Source organism: Halichoeres trimaculatus, unplaced genomic scaffold, assembly GCF_033239565.1.
Source record: "Halichoeres trimaculatus isolate MK-OKI-2021-1 unplaced genomic scaffold, fHalTri1.1 fHalTri1_scaffold_18, whole genome shotgun sequence".
NCBI lineage: Eukaryota > Metazoa > Chordata > Actinopteri > Labriformes > Labridae > Halichoeres > Halichoeres trimaculatus.
In genome coordinates this window covers 12,451,322-12,473,508 of record NW_027437196.1, presented here as the reverse complement: position 1 = coordinate 12,473,508, position 22,187 = coordinate 12,451,322, and the positions used below count along the sequence as shown (strand labels likewise).

Sequence of the window (22,187 nt, the reverse complement as noted above, 5' to 3'; positions counted from 1 at the left end):
TGATTTTATTGTTTGCACTCATCTTGATATTCTGTCAAGCACAGCAAGGAAACATGGCGGGTGGTGCCTGTATCCATGGTTACAGGCTGAAGATGGCTGAGCGATTGGAGGGGCAGGGGGCTGGTACAGAAGGGCCAAGTTGGCAGGGGTCCCAGCAGTTCAGCTCCTTAATAGAGGTTCTTCTGCACGTAGGCGGCGATGTACTTGACGGCCAGCATGGTCTCCTCACATGTGGGCTTGATCTGAGACTCAGGCAGCAGGAATCCATAACGACCAGTGTCACGCAACTCGAAGGTGTAGGAATACTTCACTCCCAGGTCATAGGCCCAGTCGTCAGAGCCTCCAGCAGCGGGGTCTAGGGATGGGTGAAGGAGGGAGGGGTTATTTTAGTAAAATATGCAGATGAACTGGGATGAATACTGCCTTTAGAGGCCTGAAATTTCTTTGTTTTGTAAACAACAGATAATGAAACTAAAAAATGTTGTAAGCAGTTGTTTGTAACCTCTAAAAAAAAAAAAAACATAACGCACATTAGCATAAGCTTAAAAAATGCTATCAAGTTTTATCTTAATACACTGTTTCTTTATAAAGCAGTGTTGTCTTCACTTACAGATGGTGGTAGCACCGGGTCCACTGGTGTAGCGAGTACCATACAGACTGCGCAGAGCAGAGGAGGCTCCCTCAGCAACCTTCATCTAAAATATAGAAAGATGAGATGTATTAAAAGGAAAATGAGCACCAAACAACACTGAACCCTTAGGAGCACTGAGAAGCATGTCTTTACAGCAGAGTGATATGACCCCAGTTGGCAAACATGAGTTAAAACTAGCTACTGAAAGCTAACGGTTAATATAACTCAAGTTATTCTGTGCATCTGAGTGTTATTAATTGGGTGATTTGTGTGTCATGAAAGCAGCTTTAGAAGTAAGCATACGCCTCAGTTATTGTTTCAAATTGAATAGTTTGGCCTCAGGGTTAAAAGACAAAGCTGGATAAAATGATAAAAATATGTTCTCTGCACTTCAACATCTAACATCCATTACACATCAAACGAAACATTTTTCCAGATATTATAGAAAATACTAAAGCTTTTGTGCACTCCAAGAGGAAATGAAGTCCCTCAGAGAAATGCACAAACAGGAAATTATATTTCTGGTCCCACAGATGAATTATGACAGATCCCTGGAGTTCTTTTGATGTGCAAAGTGTCAGAGGAGAGCTTAAATTACATGTGAGTAATAGAGAGGCAGAGATGTGTGATGTGACTCAGTCAGTGCGAGAGCTGGAGCCGGGGTGTGAGTGTTAACTGTGCAGCCCTCGGACACCCTGGTGAGAGGTAAAAGAGCCATGAGAGTGAGGCATGTGAGCAGGGAGTAAATGATTTGCAGCAGCTAAGTGTGGCCTTTAGATAACAGACATAATGGGACTAGGGTGATTTCTTGCTCAAGCTTTTGGAAACACCTTTAATAATATATACTTTTTATCAATTCATTCACATTTTAAAAGACTATTTCTTGGGCATTCCTGTGCAGATACACATTTTTTCCTATCTAGCAAAATGATGTCTTAATGAAACTCAGACATTTTTTAAAGTTAATATGTGCTTTTCAATTTTATTTTCATGGATTTTCTAATTATAAATGTTTGATTTTTGTTTGATTAACATCTGAAAGGGACTTTTGTGTTACTATTAAGGATGGATAATGGTTTTCAAATTTTCAAATATTTTTTGTTTTGTTAAAAATCAATGGGAATATCATCCTTTCCCCTTGCTGTGAATAGAATGCAACTCAATGAGACTCTGACTTCCACACTGGCTGCTGAAGTCTTAGTTTTCTTGAAACATGTGAAAAACTTTACATTAAGAACACAAAAAGTCGTATTAACAAGTGCAGATTTGTATTATTATAAGAACAAAATTTATTGTTTTTTAAAGTTCCTCATTGATATGGTATTCCTGACAGATGAGCATGTTTTAAAGTTGCTGTTCTGTATTACAGAACAGGTGAAGAAAAATGGTAACTATATTATATCTTTTGGAAGAAGACAACTTAAGGGACACCTGCTGGGGATACGGCTGTAGAGCTATGAGACGGAGAAAAACTAAGCTGCAACGTCCAGTTTAAAAATGTGAAACGAATCTGCTGTTTCATGAGTGTTCGCTTGAGGTTGACTCACTGATGTACTGGAAGTCACATACACACCAAGCCAAAAAAAAGCAGTTTTAACAGCAGAAATTAACATGTTTTTTTTTCCAAATTGGCAGTTTAGAAGATATTAGGATCGCAAGTTCACCCAATCAGAGGCATAGCTCAGCTCATGTGACTGACAGGCGCCCTATAGCTGTTAGTGTGGAGACTCAAAGCCCGTCCCACTTCTAATGTGGCCGCGCCAGCCGATTTGCCTTAAAGTCCATTTCAGAAACAGACAGGTGATGTCAGGGAGACCCTGTCCATTACACAGTCTATGAGAAAAACTGTGAACTACAAGGACCAAAAATGGCGGGAGACTGTACATGCCACTATACTGCATCACAAAAACATCAGGACAAAGAAGGAGACTGATGCTTGCGGTGGCCGATAGTAGCAGCACATTGTCCCAGTACAGTTAAACACTGCTGTCAAACAAATGAAAAATAGAATCCTTTACTGATACAACAAATCAGACTGTATTAACCCCACTCCCAATACAAGCTTCTGAATTTTATCCCAACATATGAAGCCTAAATAACAAAATGTTGCATTAAAGTTTTCTTTTGAATAATGATTAGCCCTAGTATGTAGTCTGTGTGCTGGGGTTAAAAATTGTTGTTTTATCACTTTGTCAATTTATCAACTTATCACCAGTAACTATAGAATAGTGTTTTGGCTTGAAATGCTCATCACTAGTAACTGTATTTCTATGTTAATGCAGCTAAAATAAATGTATAATTAAATAAATGTTTTGTTTTTTAACTACATCATTCCTCATAGGAAAAAAATAAACTTTACATAAAAAAAATTGCAATATGTTATATTGTGTAGCATTTAGTGCAAAAGACAGTGGTTTCAATATGTAAAAACAAAAACAAAAAATTATTATAAAGCCGGATAAATCTTAATACAGCTTCTAAAAGAAATTATGAGCCAAACAAAATTAAGTATCTATAATCTCATGACCTATCCCTGTGTTTCCATCAGTACTGTACACACAACACTACCACACTATAGCGATACATGTGACACTGCCATGATGTATAATTATATAGTCATTGTGACTAAGCATGTTAGTTTATATGGCAATCACCCTTATTCAGCTGAACATATGGTAACGCCCTGTGTATTGGATAATGCTGACTCACCAGCTCACTGTGGTCAGCAGCCAGCTCATAGGTGTAGGAGTAGGGGAAGAGGAGCAGCTGGGAGTAGGAGTGGACAGTGAGGTAGGCCTTGATGGCAGACTTGTTCCTACGGATGAAGTCGGCGACATTCTTGACCTCGATCTCAGACTCAGGAGAGTAACCACAGAAGGTGTCACTGCAGGGGTTGGAGGAGGCTCCCATGGCTGAGAGAAAATATATTATATGCTTTACTACTAATCTTTCTTTCACTGAAGTTCTGTCATAGGAAACAACTATTGTGGTGTTATCCTGGAGTCGTTTAATTTGAAATAGAGATTTTGGTATATTTTGTTTAATGCCCCTTTGAGATCCAACTATGTGTACTGTCGGACTTACAGCACCAGCCAGCGTTCCAGTTCCTGTTGGGATCAGCTCCAGTGCAGCTGGATCCAGACTTCCTGGAGCGGGTCTTCCTCCACATCCTGTTCTAAAGCCCCAGAGCACACGAAACAGTCATGTCAGACAAATTATTTTTGATAAACAATGGTCTCATTAGTAGTCTAGAATATCACTCTAATGTAACATACGCTCTTGTGGGTGTAGTCGTAGCCGTCAATGTTGAAGACGGGCAGAACATAAACGTCCATCTCATTGAGCAGGCTGGTCATCTGAGAGTCGCTGCCATAGGTGGACAGAGCCTGGAGAAAGTTGGAATAAAAAACTTTTACCAACTGGAAACTCTGTTTAACTTTTCAATCTCCATTTAGATGTATCATTTACCTCCTTGACGAACCACTGGCAGAAAGCAGGAGAGATCCACTCTCTGGCGTGGATACCACAATCCATGAAGATAGCAGGCTTGGAGGAGCTGGACTTCTTACCAAGCTGTGGTGGCAAACATCAAGCAATATTTATGAGATGTAACTGGAAGGTGTATCCAAAGTTTCACAAAGCAAACGGCTGATATAGACGACAACTTGGATTACCTTCAGGAGAGTCATGGGGCGTCCCTCGTAAGTGTTTCCGATAACCTGCTTGCTGATCAGGCTGGGATTGGAAGAGGCAATGGAGGCGGTCCAAGAATGGACCTGAAAAATGGACAGGAAGCAGTTAAGAGTGAGAAACAGCAGTCCAGCCAGGAAAGAGACAGACAATCCTGATCCTCTTGGCTCTTACTTTGTCCCAGGTGTTGTACTTGGTGTAGCTGTGAGTTCTGGGAGAGGGTCCACCGTCCTCCTGGGCTTCAATGGCCTCCTGCAGATCCTCAATGAGCACACTGAAAGAGGGATTAAAAATGTGTCAAAGATGATTTAATCGTCCACCTGGAAGTCTGTGTAATGTTTTTATTTTGAAAAACTGCCGTTTGACCCACTCGTATTCAATGTCACTCTGCTGCAGGAGAGTGTACACCATGTCAAGGTAGATGGCAGGCACGTGGATGTCCACATCAATGTCGATGGTCACCAGCTCGGGGCTCTCGGGTTTCCAGAAGTCGACCTGCAGATGGCGCCAAAGTCAAACACTTGAACGTACTGAGACTGGAAACCTCAATCAGAGAAGCTGAAGCTCTTTGAGAAGCTGAAAGACATTCTTTCTCTGGGTAAATACTCTCAAGTAAGATATCTTTATGTAAGTAGTCTACATTTTTTAAATTGCTTTATTTATATATATATATATATATATATATATATATATATATATATATATATATATATATATATATATATATATATATATATATATATAAAACAGTTAAACGACGTAGGTAGGTTTCTGTAAGTGTGGTGCACCTCAATGTCCTTGGCGAGGCCCTTGATGAGGGTCACATGCTCATCAAGTGTGGGCTTCAGACGGAAGACTTTCTCTCTGGTGACATAGAAGGAGGAATCATAGATACAGTTTAATAATCACATATATGAACTCCTTTTTAATATGTTGTTCTTTGTGGTACAATTCCACCATTTAACCTAGTATTTTTTCAAAATAATTTTGGATAAACTGGATGAGACAGTGCAGAAATGCTCTATAAGGCCTGGGAGTAAATGTGTTTGAAAAATGTCTCCATTAGAAGTTTTTCTTGTTAGAATCACAGCCTTTTGTTTTATAAAATTATGGCCATATATGCTGCAACTGACCACGTTTCAACACACAGCAGGTTTATATAGATGTGACACACTAGCATATGTTGAACTCTTTGAGTGTTCTGGTTATTTTTTAAATATGAGCCCTTGAATGACTTGTAAACAAGCTGAAACCAGTTTTCTAGTTAGTGTTAAGTCATATGTATTGATATAGTAACTCTAACAAATGGTTGATTAAACGTGTCTCAAAAGCCAGAGGTGTTGATATGGGCCACATAGTTCCCCATGCTCTATCCACTGCCCTGTCTTCTTTGATTAAAGTCTTAAACAAAATGCCAGTTATATAACTGAAGAAAAGACATTAATACTACAGATTTACCCCTCGAAGCGAGTGACATCGGCCAGGGCAACAGCCACCAATCCCAAAAGCACAAGGATCCTCATGTTGGCAGTGAGGCTCCTCTGGTCTCCTGACAGCTCTTATAACCCCTGATCTGCTGCCTGTCCACCAATCCCTGTCTGCGATGCAATATCATGTAATACATCCTCCCAAAATGAGCCAGTGCTGTGCACCTGTTTTTCCAGAAGTTACGTGGAGGAACTGAGACTGATGTGACGAAGTCAATGATTAATCAATGGGAGAGGTGCTTGGTGAAAATAAGGGCCAAGGTTACTTGATTTTGATTCTTTATGTGTGAGATCAGCAGTTATTCCTAACTGTTTCTGACATGTTTTCATTAGTAATAAAGATAAAATACAAGAATAATGTTGATTTTATACATTTTATTCATAAAATCATATATATTTACAAACTGTACAGCTGAAGAGTAAGAAAAACAAACACTATGAACATGTTTAAATACCACAAGACAACCACCAAAATATATATATTGACAATGATCACACAACCTGGAGTGATTCATTTGTACAGCATGTTACTCCCAGAGTCGGCAGCGATTCAGTCAATCTTATGCAAACACAAACATTTTCACAAGAAGCACATATTTTGACTCTACCACATAAAGCATGCAGATACTCGTTATCAAAGTCAAACAGGGGGTTTTATGCTGACACAAACTTACATCTGCTACACTTTCCTACAGTGCAGAAACTTCAATCTGAGGGAGTGTTTGGCCTTTTTTCCTTTTTCTCTTAGCAGAAAATGTCTTGTTAGACTTACCGTGAGCCACATTCACCAGAAAAAAATGTCTGATTTCAAATATCAAAAGACAAAAAAGATACCTGAACTGCTTGTAAAGAGTAAAAAAAAACCTGCTGATGGGGTAAGAACATTTGCTTGTCAGATATTGTGAAATATGAATGATGCCAGGGTCATTTACATCCTTCAATATCTTGAAATGAGACATCCACCTGGTGAAAGTGGCTCATTTTAAGTCCTACAAGACTTTTACTTACTAAAAGTTACTTACTAAAAATAAGACAAACACTTGCTTAGGTTTCAGTTTTTGCAGTGTATTTGTTCAAACTGATAGTAAAGCATGCTTGGGATGCTTGTTGTTGAGTTTTACCTGCTTTCTTTTTTCTTTTTTTTCTTTTTTAAGTTTTGGCATCTTAGCAAAGCACTTGATCACTGTTCCAACCGGTGAACGACCTGCTGAGCGCACACAGAGTGGTTATCACTGGACAATATATTACTGCACTTTACGCTTGAGGCACATTGGAGACAAAATCCTGCAGAACATGCATTTCTTACATAAATAATGGGATAAGCTATGTGTAATTATGTATAGTTTTTTTCAGCAGGGTAACACTCCATCATTACAGTAAATTCCTGTTTATTTTTTTCTTGTGTGGGACAAACATTTATTACAGGCAGGGGAAGAAACATAAATTTGCATGTTGGTTGCGTGACATGATGCTTGTGGATATCAATCCCTCACTTCAGCAAAATATCTCTTGGTTTGACTCACAGGGGGACATGAATACAACATTTCACTATTCTGCATGGTTCAGTGCTTGATTATACAGTTGGGGTTTTAAAGCATGGAATGTCTTCATCCCTGACCCTTTACCGGCCAACAGAAAGAGCAGGGATGCTAACATTTTGCTCTTTTTATCACTTAACATCAGATGACGCTTTACTTTTCACTGTGAGACTTAAAGCCTCTGAGGCTCTGAATGAGAAGGCACTCATTTTAGAGCTGATGCTCGGGTGCTGCCCTGTTGCTCCTCTGGGTGAGCAGCATAGCAGACGCAGCAGGTTCTTGCGAAAAATGTTCCCGACAAAGCTGTACACGATGGGGTTAACACAGCTGTTGAAGTAGGCGATGCAGATGGTGAAGGGCATGGCGGTGTCGATGATTTCCAGGATGGTACAGTTCTCCCCCAGGATCAGCTCGGTGAGCACCTGCATCAAATTGAACACCTGATAGGGCACCCAGCACAGGAAGAAGGCCACAACGGCTGCTGCGAGCATGCGTAGCACCTCATCTTCTCGAGAGCGGGAGCTCCTCTGGATGTGCCTTGCCCCCAGCAGAGCTCGTCCGATGAGGCAGTAGCAGGTGATGATGATGACAAAGGGTACGAGGAAGCCCAGCAGGCCCTTCATGAGGCCGATGGCCAGCAGGATCTCCTTGAACCTCATGTTGTGTTTAATATTTGTGTGCAGGAAGCCGCACACTGTGGTGTTGTATTGTGCGATGTTATGGACATCCCTGATCAGAGCTGTGGGCACGCTGAGCAGAAAAGCAAACAGCCAGATCACCACACAAGTGACACGAGCGTACACTACAGTGCGGAACCTGCGTGAACTCACAGGGTGGACGATAGCGAGATAGCGGTCGATGCTTAGCACAGTGAGGAAGAAGATGCTAGTGTAGAGGTTAAAAGTGGCCAGTCCTGCGCTGGCCTTGCACAGGAATCCTCCAAACGGCCAATGATAGCCTGTGGCAGTGAACGTAGCCCACATGGGCAGAGTGATGAGGAAGGTGAGGTCAGAGACGGCTAGGTTAAGCACAAAAATGTTGGCCACTGTCTTGAGCTTCATGTAGCAGTGGATGACAGCCACCACCATACTGTTTCCCACAATGCCGATGACAAAAACGCAGCTGTAGACAATCGGGACCAGGGTGTAGATGATTTTGTGGCTTCCGGACATGCCGCATGTCAGATTAATCCCTTCTCTTGCTTCTACTGTTGTGTTCTGCATTTTCTCTCTTTTTTTTTTTAAGTGCCAGTTCCAGAGACTTTTAAAACAGGGGGCCCTGTCGGCAGGGTGCGTCTGTGGTGACTGATACAGGCCTTGGGCGAGGGGCCTCAGCAAGTCCTATAAAAGAAACACAACAAAAAATGTCACAGGGAGTTGAGGAAAGAGGCATCATTACCGCTGGCATGGCCCATAAACGCTAATCTACACAAGCATCCATGAAAGTGCTCACCCTACACCAGCTCATTAAAAACCTGCACATTAAAGCCATCCTGACGCTTTATGTTATTTCTGTAAAATAAGAAACCATGAAAAACAGATGTTGTATGTTATTCAATATTCCAAAAATGCCCTTTGAAACATCATTATTCAGACAGTCTGCGCTCTCTGTGCTCCTTCAAATAGTCTCTGGGCTAATGAATGGCAACAGTAAAACTGTACAGTGTTTATCAAATGGTCCGTCCATCTGGGTGGACTGTCAGCACCCGGAAGGAGAACTTTTTATGCCTCATGTTACGACCTGTGTTAATGAAGACTGCATGGCAAAGTGCGAGCTCGGATAACAACTCCATTAAACACGGAGGTAGCGAGGGAAAGGGAGTGAAAGAGAGGAGCGCCGAGGCTCCAGTCACTGTAAAAGACATGTCACGTTTCAAACCCTCGGTGTGCAGAGATACATCGTACCCAGCGTGAGAACTTCTAATCAGCACACACCTAAACAAACAGGACAGCAGGGATTCGGCTCTGTGGAAACTTTGCTCTGTGAGAAAATCAAACCTGCGTGCGCTGGAAAATGTGCCTCAGGGCGAGGTTTTTTTTTTTTTTTTGGTTCATTTGTGACCGGAATGTGAAATGGGAATAAAAAACAAATTCTCCTCCTTGTTGGAAGTCTTTATGTTTAATAGGATAGCTTAGTGAGCGTAATTAGTGGGGCTGATGTGGTAATATTTGCATACGCCTGATGTATAGTGTTAAACTGGCTGCAGAGATGGTTTGTTACTGATTACATGCTTGTGAAACCAAACAGATGTCACCGGAGGAAATCCTATAGAATTTAAACCTTAAAGCGATTAATTAAGCTAACACATTAAAACACAAAATTTTGCAAATATTTTGTACAAAAAATAAAGAACAGTTCATGAGCTGCCTAAGTTGAATAATGAAAATCTTCTGATTATTAGTTGGACTTAACTGAGCAGGTATCTTGCCACAAGATGGCACTGTAGCTCCAAAATTTAAGTCCCCTACTCTCGTAACCAAAGTAGTATGATGATAGGAGAGTTTGAAATGGATTTGTTTTACTGTAGCTACACAAAATATGTGCATACTTTGCAATAACTGCTGAAAAAAATAGCTTTTAAAACCAACAGAAATCTCCTTGACGTTCTGCATTCCTTCTGCCCTCTGCTTGGCATTAAGACCCTTTCCCCTTCCAGGAGAACTATTTTATCTACCAGTCAAAGATCCCCTCATTTTCCACCAGGTTCGGTTGGTGGAATTTCTTGAAAAACCTTTCAGAGTACTGAGGCAACAAGCGTATCGGTAGCAGATGTGGGGATTGTTTAGTGTGGAAGATGTGTGGGTGCCAAGGGCAACAGAATAATGAAATATCTCTGAAGGATTTCCTCCACAGGCGAAGGTGCAGTAGGTACGAAAGAGAAAAGAAAAGCTCCAATGCAGATGTCACTGCCTAGATTTACTGTACATATGTTTTTACTCTTTAATGGCTTTAACAGTGGGTGGCTGTAAATTTAAACTGCGCAAAACAGAGCGACAAGACACATATCAGTTTCATGGTAAAGGGATTTAAAACCATTCAGAGGGATCTCTTGATCCTGCAGAGATTTCTGAAGACCACAATTGGAAAAATGGAAAAAAACCTTTAATCTGAGCTTTACCATCAGTACTTTTCCATGACTGGGAGGCCCAAGGCAAGAGGATGTCAGTGGGAAGTTGTGGCCTATGTATGTAAGTGAGCCCTACAATAAAGGTGAGATGGTGACTTGGAAGCAGGTGAATTGCCGGTATGTCCAGCAGGCTAAAGCCCTGAGCCAGATTACACATTACTGAATGAGGGCTGTAAACCCTGGGTGACTACAGACAGGAAGGCAAACACCTACTTCACAAGGTCACCAGAGCAAGCTGCATCCTTTCAGACACCACAATGGACCCATGCTGCTTGCTCGTATTCACAGTGAATGATAAAATCTAGGTGAGAAGGAACTTGGGGGACATTTTTGCTCTTAGAAGGAGAAGTTGACTCCCATATGCTTTCATGGAAGTCACATTCCACTCCTAATCCAATGTCTAGGTATTTAAATGCAGCGTCTCAGTGGGATCATGGGAAATACTTAAAAAGTTAAACCTTAAAAAAGCTCATGCTGAAAGATAGAGCAGTGGTTCCCATCAACACAGATATCTAAGTCTGCCCTCGACCTAAGCACCAGTCCGCTCCAACATGAGCACCACCATCTGGCTGCCCATAGAGAGAGGCCAGTAAAACGTCCGCTTGATGGGGTTAATGATTTATTACCAAGCCATTATGAAGTGAGGTTCAGCTTACCAGGAACACATCACCTCAGACACCAACCTCTTGATCATCCGCCCATTTGGGCTTTGTTTCAGGCCGACAGAGCGTTATGCTACATGGGCTGCTTCCTGTATCTTCAAACAGGTTACTGGAATACTAATACGGCGTTCTAAGCACAGCATTACAGCTTATGTTACAGCTGTTACTCCTTGAAGATGGATAATGTGGATGTCTAAAAGAAGATTGTACCTGAAAAACAACCTTCAGCTCATTTCCTCCTCTGTCTCAATTCACAGGGAGTCCCTACAACTGAGCCCAACAGTCTTTTGAAGTAAGAAACTTGACCGAGACTAATGTCGGTGAGTCTTACAAAGTGAAGAAGTAATAAAAGGTATAAATGAGCGAAAGTTTATCTGAACAAACAAAAAGACTTCTCTTTGTTCATTTCATACGGGAAAGGTTTAAATATTGATATAGTAAGTTATCTATTTAATTCTTGCACTATGACAAAATGACTATTAAATTTGAAACACTACATCACTCTTAACAGATGTCCCTTCCTGATTCACGGCTCCTTGGAAGGGCGCTAATGACGTAAATAAAGCACTTCACCAATTAGAGGAACTTCATTCTAAGGCATTGTATCAGGTAGTTGGTATCAGGAACGGGGTTTTATCATATCAGAATGTATTGCAACATAATGCAATGCAATGTAACTTGATTTAATGTTACAATATCTTTACATATGGTAATGTAATGCATTGTATCATAATGCAAGGTTATGCAACAAGTGATATCTAATCTATCATAGCTTATCCTATCGCAATGTATTCTAACGCATCATACCATATCATAACATATTGAGACACATTGTAAAGTATCATAACATATTGCAACATGTTGCAACATCTCATAACATATCATAACTTATCGTAACATATTGTAACATGTTGTAACGTATCGTAACATTGTTGTGGTATTGCTAAGGTATTGTTGTGCTACGAGTCATATCTTATCCTGGACTGGCTGGGCTGGAGAGTGGAGGACAGGATGTCGTCATCTATTTTCTTGTGGACCTTTTTGCACTTTCTATACACTTTCTTAATTTTGTTTTCTTGATTGCTGCTGTGACTCCTGAATTTCCCCTCGGGGATAAGTAAAGTATTTTCTATTCTATTCTATTCTATTCTATTCTATTCTATTCTATTCTATTCTATTCCATTCTATTCTATTCTTATCCATCGTATCTCATCCTATTACAATGCATTCTAATGTATTGTAACGCATCATAACATATTGTAACATAATGTAAAGTGTCATAACATATTGCCACATGACGCAACATGTCATAACATATTGTAACTTATCGTAACTTATCGTAACATATTGTAACATATTGTAACATGTTGTAACATGCCACAACATGTCAGAACATATTGTACATATTGTAACATATTCTAACATAGCCTGTTGTATTGGAGGATATTATAACAGGACATATTGTAATAGAAAATATCATAATGCCAAGTATTGTAATGAAGCATATTGACACGTCACGTATTGAAACATAATACAATGAAATGTAACATATTTGAAATGACGTTAACATACTGTAACGTGCCACATCAACTGGTGATCATACTGGTGTTGTATGGTTTTGTTTGAATTATATCAAACTTTTTTTTGTTTATTTTGTTTTTGAATCCAATGGCATTCCATGGATTCAAATCTTCTCATAATTTACCCTAACATTTTGTACTGTATACACATATATTGTAATGTATTGTGCCATGTTGTGTCATATTGTATTATAGTGACTTGAATAGAATGATATTTTGTCAATACAATCCTGTCGTATTTGTGTAGTTGCCCTATTGTATCGTATTATTGTGTCCTATCCTTAGCCCGTCATATTGCATTGGGTCTTATTCTGTGATTCCTACTCCTGTCACACACAGTGTCAAAAAAGTGACACTGTCCACGACCTACATTAACATTCAGCTCCTTCCTACTTATGGAAATATTGGCACCAGAAACCAGGTCTGTTTTCCAATTGTTTACAAAACTGCTCTTTAATGTGACCGACACAATGAACCCCATACCTCGGCCTGGAAAGCTTCCTCCATGTACTCGACTGTGTTCTGTTAAAGACACCACCATGACTTTTTTTTAATCACAATAACAAATTATACACAAGTGTCTGCTACGAATCCCTAAATCATTATGACAGTTTGTTGGAGTATTATGGAACGATCAATCTTGAAAATATACAACATCAAGCTTTTGCAGGCTCTCAAGAGTTGCTTTTGGAGCAGTTGTGAGGAAAAGTGAGCACCTATAAAAGTGAAATCAATGCAGTTTTTCTGCTGGGCTCAGAGATGATGCCAGGATTTCAAAACACCTCTCATGTATTGTTTAATTTCCGTAGCTTTCACAGTTATACCTCTAAATGAGACCCGAATTTCACCGGATATTTCCCCCCTCAAATCCACCATATTTTCTCCATCACCTCCCTCTTTTTTCTTTGCTTATATTAGGATTGGATTCTTCATAACTTTGGATTCCTAGCAAGCTGCAGAGCCACTGTTTATCTAGACATGGAACGAATTCTGGTCAGTGAATACGAGACAATGTACTTCTCTGGGTATAGCTTACATAATCTAGCAACAAATTCCTCTCATGCCTAACTCACGGCTAAATTAGTTTGCGCACATAGGACTTTCACATGAGCAGCTTCAGCAACAGGTAGCAGCCATCAAACCAGTGAATTCATCTTGCCACACTTCTGTAAAGAGCCAGCAAGTATCCCAAGTCAGACAAAAGGGATGAGGTAAATATTAGCTTCTTTATGCTGGTGTTAAAACATGATAAACACGTAAAAGCAGCTTTAAATTCTTCTTATTATTACTAAGAAGCGGATTTTAAGTGTTAAAAGTCTGTAGTGCACAACATTACTTTACTAAAGTTGGTTAAACATCTTCTTGGGAACGAGGAAATGTAAGCTCTTACCTGTGTCGCTCAACCAGGAGGCTGCTGATGCTCCCACAGTCAGACAGACAGACAGGAGGAGGAGAGACCACCGCAGTGTGCCAGGGACTGCCTCTGATTTAACTTAACTGGTGGAGCGAGACAAGCAGGAATACCGTCTGACACACAAGCACACACACACACACACACACACACACACACACACACACACACACACACACACACACTCCCACCTCCCCCTCTGCTCTCTCTTACACACACACATTACAATGATGAATGAATTAAATTGGAGGAAGGCAGCTACGTATTGTCCTGACCCATCTCCTGAACACTGTGTGTACACACAAGCAAACTCGTGTACACTCAAGATCTTACACAATACCCCATCTACTCCTCCTCCCCAGTTAATCCCTGAGCATGACTCCTCTCTCCTCTCTTAATGTCTGTTTTTGATCACTCACTTCCATTTCAATGTGAAAGTTATTACTGCTTTGATATTGTAGGATCAAGCGGCCAATCTGGGCCTGTTGCATCTTTCTATAGCATCGTGTTTGGATAAATTATGGGTAAACTTTATATTTTGACAGCCCTTCTCATCAGTTTTGGTTTCCACATAGTGTTCTGTCACTTGTCCCCTTCACAGCAAGAAATAAGCAGCCAGACTGGCATCTGATTGGATCTGTCGACACTTTGTATTAATAGCTGCCACGAGCTTGCCCTTGGCTTGGATCAGGGTGTATTAAGTGGCCCTATGCTAGGAGAGGGGGTGAGATTGTCAGGGTGGAGTCTGGGAGCTGGGTTTGTGCTTTTCTTTCCCTGGTTGAGGGGGCTTCCTAGAATCATTTCCCGTTTTCTCAACGCAATTCAGCCGTCACTCATTCCTGATTTTTTTGTGGATGTATTGTTAGGAGTGTGTGAATGTATGTGTCAGGGCGTCAGAGCCACCAACTCCCTGTAGTGTGGCTGCCTTTGTCAAAGCTATTTATGTCTGATTGAGGCACCAGATACAAAATATGTGCAGTTAAACTGTACACAAATAGGGTCATTTCATTTGATTTGGAGGAATTTGAATGGATTTCTATTTTTAGAAAACAGTCCTCAGACACACCTCGAAAGATATTCGTCTCTCACTTTTCTTTTCTTTCCCCAGGTCATGACAGGTGTTAAGAAATGGGTCACATTCTCACCCTTCAGCCTCGGTCCGAAGCTGCAAACACAACTGTCGCTGAGATGGATAGTGATGGATGAGGTGGTGTGGCTGTCGTGCCCCAAATCCCCCTCAGTTTCAGTGAGTTGACGGCGAAGAAAGCCATCACCTGGGTTAAGGACAAACAAGGAAAGAAAGGAAAAACAAACACATGGGGCTCAGTGGAGGTCCTGTTTGGTGGCTTTCAGTCACTCGTGCATGGCCTGGTTTTCTGAGAAAGATCACATTTACAAAGCTTTAAATGGCTTAGAGGTCACGCTGGGTTAAAAGGCAACAGGTACAAAGATCTGGAAAACATTTAGTAAATATGACAGGGACCCGAGTGGGACATTTTTTTCAGGCGGCGGAGCACAGGACAGTATCTCCGAGACATTTACACCTCAAGGGGATCACAATCAGGCTCCATTACATCTTCATTCACTGTGAACGATAACAATCATCCATTAGGCGAGTGTTATCTCACAGCATATCCTGTCACAGTGACAAGCACGCGTATGGTATCAAATCCTATGCACGGCCTTGACCCCCGCTGCTGCAACAGTTATCAAGTATCTAAATCTGGCCCATAAGACCTCTCAGGAAACTGGGAGAGAGTTATGTATAGAACTCTGAATCTGTACTGTGCCGCAGGAAGTTGTTGCAACAGCTCATGCTAAAACAATGATTTACAGCCTGTGAGTCAAAGCAGAGAAAGATGTCGATGATTTTAAAATGGAGATCTGTGGGGAGCAGATTAGTAGAAAATGAGATTTCCTACAGGACTGTACTTCTTTAGAATAGATGGGTGGTGTTTTATGTTGGGTTGTTGTTTCGTAACTTTACAAAGTAAAACTTCATGCCCTGAAACTGAACTCCTTACATCAGTCTCAAAGCCCCAAGTTGCCATTACAGGATAATTTATGTTCAAGTTGTGCAACAATTTTGGGATCTGATGCATGTTTGTTCAGATTTTATTGGGTAATTCATTATTTCTAAGTAAATAAAGCCAGAAAGAAGATGGGGCTTCATACCCTTGAGGTGTGATAGGAGGCCATGTTCTTGCTAATCAAATCAACCTGACAAGATTAGCTGCATTAGCACTTAAGTTGTGTTAGAATGAATTGATAACTGAGGTAATTACTGGTAGCACACAGCACTGTGGGGAACGACAGCCCTTTAATGGCATATATTGAATGAAAGAGAAAGTTGCTTGAGGTCTGAGCTCTGACTGTAAACTGCTGACCCAGTGTTCAGAGACAAGCTGAGTTACCTACCTATAAATAAATATTATCAGAGCAACTGACGTAATTCAGCTGGGGGTAACTGTTTGGGAGTCACATCCTGCTATTTTAACTGCATTCTTATCAGCAGAGTGGTTACATTCATGAAAGAGTGGGTAAAATGCTTTATTTGATTTAAAGCTTTAAAAAAAACAACAAAAAAACAACCTTATTTCAGCCTGTCTGAAACACTTTGTTTTAGCTGCTGTTTCTTTAAGGCTCCTAACTTCACAGACCTGCTCCCCTTTGATTGGCCAGCCCTTGGTGTTTGAGGCCCACCCCTCCAACATGTCACAAACCAGTTAGGAAATGATGACTTTATCATTTTAGCAGGTCTTATAAGATCTCCTGAAAAATCCTGTGGATTTTTTTTTTTTTTTTTTTTTATTCTGGGATTTCGACAACGGAAAAATAAGAAGTGGTTTGACATCAATGTTACTTTAAAACCTGGGAAAGCACAACACCCCCTATTATATTATACCTATCTATATTCTAAAACTAAGAACAACTTTGGGTGACAGAAGTTGAATTAAGAGGTAAAAATACACAATAAACAAAATCTAGACACACACTTGTGAAAAGCCTAAATGGTACAATTTGTTTCAGAACCTGTTAAGGTCTTTGGGATTTTCTAAAAGGCTATACTGTCAAATCACCAGAGTAGAATGTCAGGCTGTAGTTTTAAAGCTTTTGAATGCAAACACATAGAACAGGAGATTATCAAGTGTTAATGACACGCTGGTATTGATGATGTAATTAGGAGACAGTTGTCAAGATAAACTGGAGAATGCTTTTGAAGACAAAGTAGTCCTGGTTGGAAAGATAACCAGCCTTGGAGTCAAGTTAGCAACCAAGCTAAATAAAAGGGGGTTGTTCAACGAATTTGATTGTCATTTCATTTGTAGTTTGCAAAACTATATGCCATAAAAAAATAAATAAGGTAACACCACTAATATGTTGTGTATTATATGTAAATGAAACTCCTGCATGTCTTTCATCCACAAACACGAGTGGGATTTAATGGCATAACAAGCAAGAATGGGCTGATTTATACTTTATGAAAATAAAACATCATTTGATCTCAGACTGCTGCTCAACACAATGTCCAAAAAACCCAAGCATCTTAAATGCTGAATTCACACCTGTTTTAAATCTCGCATGTATTACATCCACTCTTCAAACAGAGTTTTGACCATACTTGTCCAACACAGACTTGTCACAGCAGGAGAAAACGCAGGTGGGACTAATAATATGAAGGGTATCAATGTTCCAGCTATCACAACAGTGAAATACAGTCATTAATATTTTTTTATTGAACACACCTGTGTTTGACAACAACAAATGAAGGAGGTAGAAAGCCCTGTCTCAGTTTTACCTTCTATGGTACTGACATAAAATTTGGCTCCGATATGTTTGCAAAGATGCACAATGCAGGCTAGATGGGCAAAGTTGTTAATATTGCCAAAAAGCTGCCTTTCTTTTTCTTCTGTGGTCTTTAGTGGCAATGTGCTTGCATTATTGCCTACGACTGGATTGAAAGTATAGCTGCAGTTTGACTCATGACTCACAATGTGGCCTTTGCCCTGTGAGGATGTCATATTACATGTTGACTTGAAAAATTTAACATTTTAAATACCTGATTAATGTATCAATTCTCATACTGGATGTTTAGAGGACTAACTATATTGATTAAATGTTTAAGGTTATCTCAAGTGAAATTTTGAGATGACAATTTTTTTTTTACGTTCTTTATTTTTATAGTACTGGTCTACGTGTGTGCATGTTTACTTTTATATCAGAGGCACAGACTGTAAAAAATGGGCATCATCTCACTCGGGTCAAAGTGAGGTCACCACAAAAACTGTTCCCTTATGGTGACTGGCTGCACTATAGGTCAAAAACTGTGTCTCCCCATTCATTTCAGAAGAGCTTTGGTCAAACTTCAAAAAGGAATACACCGTCTCTGTATGCTGTGGTGACATAAAGATACTAGAAGTTACCTTTTTATTAGTTATCACACAGACAGATCAGACAAGTGTTTTTTTTTTTAATACCATCAGGATGTATTGTTTCTATGTGAATTTTGTTTATTTTTCTTCTTGTGGAGCCAATTCTGGCATATCTGCTGAAATATTCATTAATATGCACTGTCCCACTGTAATGTAATGGGTCTTTGTGATACTTTTGTACCGCTATGAACAAATGCTACCATATCTATTATTCCCCTTTCTTAAATAAAGGTCCTGATGGTTGTTTTTAAGCGGTATGGCCTGCCATTAAAATCTGTATTTACCTTCATACAGTTGCAAGGTTATGATAGTTAACTAAAATGAAACGAAAAAAGGAAAACTAACATCTAAAATACATTGCAGTTAACTCAAACTAATAAAAACTAGAAAAGAAAACAAAAACGATAAGTAAACTAAAACTGTATCTTGTGTTCTCAAAACTAACTGAAACTAACTAAAATTATAGAGAAAAGGCCCTTAGTTTTAGCTTCTGACAATGTTCATAGCCTTTAGGATTTAAATTAATCTGACAAATTTTCCCAACCAATTTTACGACAGTTTTAGGCAGTTGTTAGTGCTGTACGGCACCATCATAGCGACATACTGGGACGTACTTGTTTACTGCACTGACTGGTTGTGCGCTGTGCTGCCACGAAACGTAGTGGAGCAATGAATCAGAGCATCTGTAATGGTTTAATTGCACGTGAGTCTAACTTGAATTGTTTTAAAGTCTGTCTTTCTTGTTAGAGTCCAAGTTTCTAAAGATTTAAGCTCATATTATATTGTACATAGTTTTTGTTTATATTATTTTCATGTAATTTAGGTTAATATTATTTTTTATATAATTTATGTATATATTTTTTATATTAAGTTTATATTATTTTTTGTGATGAAGGCAGCAGCCAACAGTTCAGTATCAGCATTAACTGAGCAGTGAGCACTATGTTGGACTGGAAAATAAACAGTTTTACAAAATATTTACTCTGACCTTTTTCAATCCTCCACTTGGTTAATAGGGTATGAAAAACCAAAACTAAACTAAAACTAAACTGAAACTTAACTAAAACTAAGCCTTGTTGCAAAAATCAAAACTAAATAAACACTAGAATGCCTGCTCTAAAACTAATTAAAACTAAACTGTAATGGGGAAAAAAATTCAAAACTAACTAAAACTAAACTATAATGACAAATCCAACACTATTATAACCTTGTATGGTTGGCAACTTCACGACTGCCTGATAACGCCCCAAACACAGTCTGGTTTTCATTCAAGCTAGCTAAATGTTTCTGTTTCGGTCACTTTATCATTACTGTAACTTAAAACTGTCGTTTTTTTCTGTTTTCCTCGCTAACTTCTTCTCGCTGATTTTATATCTTTCTTTGTCTCTCAGTTTTTGAAACTCCTACTCAAACGCACTACTTTTTTGTAACACTTTGCATTTTGAACGCACCCTTGACGCCGACTTGAAGGCAATCTTGATTTAAACTCCCTCCGCCCATTGGACACCTTTTGATGTAAGGTGACAGAACGACGCAAAGACTAGCTAAGTAGCTTAACTGTTTCTTTCGCTGATTCACAATTTTGGCTAACTTAGACACACTTATAACTCACATACACTCATAACTTACAGCGTTTCTTCGGCGTGTTTGAAAGGACATTTCTATTCCCTCGGACATTTGAAGCATTTAATCCATACGGAATACACCTACTTACGTCGTGGCCGTTCACCGGAAGCGACGGCTTGTACCGTCGTTGTGGCGTTCGGCGGAGACTCACGTCAAAGTCAACTCAAGGTACGAGTTTGCTTGTTTTATCCTTGCTGTGTTGGTTTTTTTGTGCTGATGTGACATTCTTTGCTTTGCTGCTACTGCTGTTGCTGTTTTCTCTCACCTGTTCGCGGTGACGTTGCTGATGGGATGTAATGTGTCGTGAGCGCTGAGCTTGGCTATTAAATCTGCGTCACAACAGTTAGCATGCTAGCTAACTCTGTTGTGAAATTTGTGCTGGCTGTAGGTGCTGTTGGCTGAATTTGTATCACACCATCCCCACTTACAAGTGCTCCGCTGTTGTTTTGGAAATAATTAGACAAGCTTGGGTCCCAAGTACAATGTGTATTGTATTTGAGGACATAGTGCGGCCTCTTCAGGGTATTGACTCATGATTCTGCATGACCTTGTCCAATATTTCTTGGACTACCAGGAAAAGGTCTAAACTCTACATCTCTGTGGGATACTGCTTTGTTTATTGTGCTTATGGTTACCTTGGTCTTGCATCAGTGTCCTGATTGTCACATGCCTCATTTGCTCTTGATGTCATCTCTTTTCCTGCTCTCTCCTGTTTCATTTTAAAGCACTGTTTTACAACCACTGCATCCTCATGTATTGCTTCCTAGCAGTGGAAGAAGTTGATTATCCTTGCTTCCCAATACAATATCAGCTCCAGACACAAATACTACCTCTTATGCTGTAATCATCTTAAAATATGAACAACTCTGCTGTGTAACTTTGACTTATTCCCAACAAGCTCATTCATCCAATGGTTTTAACAGATGTAATGCTAAAAACGGGGCAGAAAAAGAGTCTGGTCTCATTGTCCCCTTGGGGGTTTGACTCAGCATTAGCCATTCTTGACCAATATTTTCTGGCAGAGATGATATGATCTAGTTACTGTTCACTTTGTTGTGGATTACTCTTGTTAGCTAGAGTGGTTAGGTTCTGCCTAAGTGACTTACATGTAAACTCAACGTTGTAATGCAAGTGGCCTCAAGTTTTAGTTGGGTCGTGAATTAGGTGATGCAAACTAAGCATGTTTTATCTGCTTAAGGTTTAGTCTGGTTTTGCTGATTTATGAGAGAGGGAAAATCTGGCAAGGGATGGGCATTTTAAGCAGTCACTGAGAATTTTTTGACAGTTAGGGGCTGTTTACACGACAGTGGTTTTAGTCTCGTGGCCTCTTGTTTTCAAGGAAACAGCGTTTAAGCCGACTCTAACGCAAACTTTTGAAAACGGCCTCCAGAGTGGATCTTTATGAAATGCTGCGGCCACTGTTGCCGTGCAAACAGCAAGCTTTCAGTGGAAGCCCTGACATCACGCTTCGTGCATGCGCATACAACAGTACTGTATTTATGATCGTCTCCGGCTACTGTGTTGTGTTTGTGTTGCTCAATCTGTTATTTCTGCTGACTATCTTTCATCAAAATGTGAATCTGTAGCACCACTTCTGCACTAAGCATTCGCCAATACACCAGATGATTAGCCCAGTTCTACTTCAGTGGAGATCTACCAAAAACTGCTTCAGTTATAGCACCAACTACAGACCTGGCATGCTAACTACAGTGTTTCCAGCCCCTCAGTGTTTCTGTGTAAACGCAGATTTTTTTTCTCTGTGTTTTTGCGTTTTGGGTTGAAACTTAATGCAGACGGGGGCTTAATCAAACAGTTTTTACCCCTGCTGCTGGGGCCCTTGTGTAACTCTAGTTTGCATTAGCAAAGTTTGCGCTTAGCCTTAGTTGTGTTAAACTCTGTTGAAGAAGTTCTTTGCTTAACCTTTCAACTGTCATAACATTTTTCTCTGGTTCTGATTCTCACAGAACCATTCCAGTTTTACTGGAACCTGACATTAATGCTT

The 22,187-nt window shown here is 40.0% G+C and overlaps 2 protein-coding genes across 4 annotated transcripts; both read right to left on the bottom strand.

The window, feature by feature from the left end:
* Positions 1-5,844, bottom strand: cpb1 (carboxypeptidase B1 (tissue)). Of its 2 annotated transcripts, none has more exons than XM_074693278.1 (11): positions 5,780-5,844; positions 5,110-5,185; positions 4,692-4,816; positions 4,496-4,595; positions 4,306-4,407; positions 4,100-4,204; positions 3,907-4,017; positions 3,716-3,806; positions 3,341-3,543; positions 611-695; positions 1-355 (listed from the first exon to the last, which is right to left on the bottom strand). In XM_074693278.1, exons 1-11 carry the CDS (start codon positions 5,842-5,844, stop codon positions 168-170), a joined length of 1,251 nt encoding a protein of 416 aa, XP_074549379.1. In that variant the 3' UTR covers positions 1-167. The 2 variants fall into 2 exon arrangements, with proteins under 2 accessions (XP_074549379.1, XP_074549380.1); XM_074693279.1 differs by having other exon boundaries at positions 4,688-4,816; positions 5,780-5,842.
* A 379-nt stretch (positions 5,845-6,223) lies between these two features.
* On the bottom strand, positions 6,224-20,335 carry agtr1b (angiotensin II receptor, type 1b). 2 transcript variants are annotated; one of them, XM_074693280.1, is made up of 4 exons: positions 20,274-20,335; positions 15,272-15,400; positions 14,106-14,212; positions 6,224-8,686 (listed from the first exon to the last, which is right to left on the bottom strand). In XM_074693280.1, exon 4 carries the CDS (start codon positions 8,567-8,569, stop codon positions 7,478-7,480), a length of 1,092 nt encoding a protein of 363 aa, XP_074549381.1. In that variant the 5' UTR covers positions 8,570-8,686; positions 14,106-14,212; positions 15,272-15,400; positions 20,274-20,335; the 3' UTR covers positions 6,224-7,477. The 2 variants fall into 2 exon arrangements, with proteins under 2 accessions (XP_074549381.1, XP_074549382.1); XM_074693281.1 differs by lacking the exons at positions 15,272-15,400; positions 20,274-20,335 and having other exon boundaries at positions 14,106-14,397.
* Between the last annotated feature and the right edge of the window lie 1,852 nt (positions 20,336-22,187).

Excerpts from the sequence above, each read along its gene's own strand:
- agtr1b (XM_074693280.1), bottom strand. The coding sequence starts at position 8,569 with ATGCAGAACACAACAGTAGAAGCAAGAGAAGGGATTAATCTGACATGC.
- cpb1 (XM_074693278.1), bottom strand. The coding sequence starts at position 5,844 with ATGAGGATCCTTGTGCTTTTGGGATTGGTGGCTGTTGCCCTGGCCGAT. Across the intron at positions 4,596-4,691 it reads CAGAGTGACATTGAATACGA|TGTGCTCATTGAGGATCTGC; the intron begins GTGGGTCAAACG and ends TCCCTCTTTCAG. Across the intron at positions 4,205-4,305 it reads GCCCCATGACTCTCCTGAAG|CTTGGTAAGAAGTCCAGCTC; the intron begins GTAATCCAAGTT and ends TTGCCACCACAG.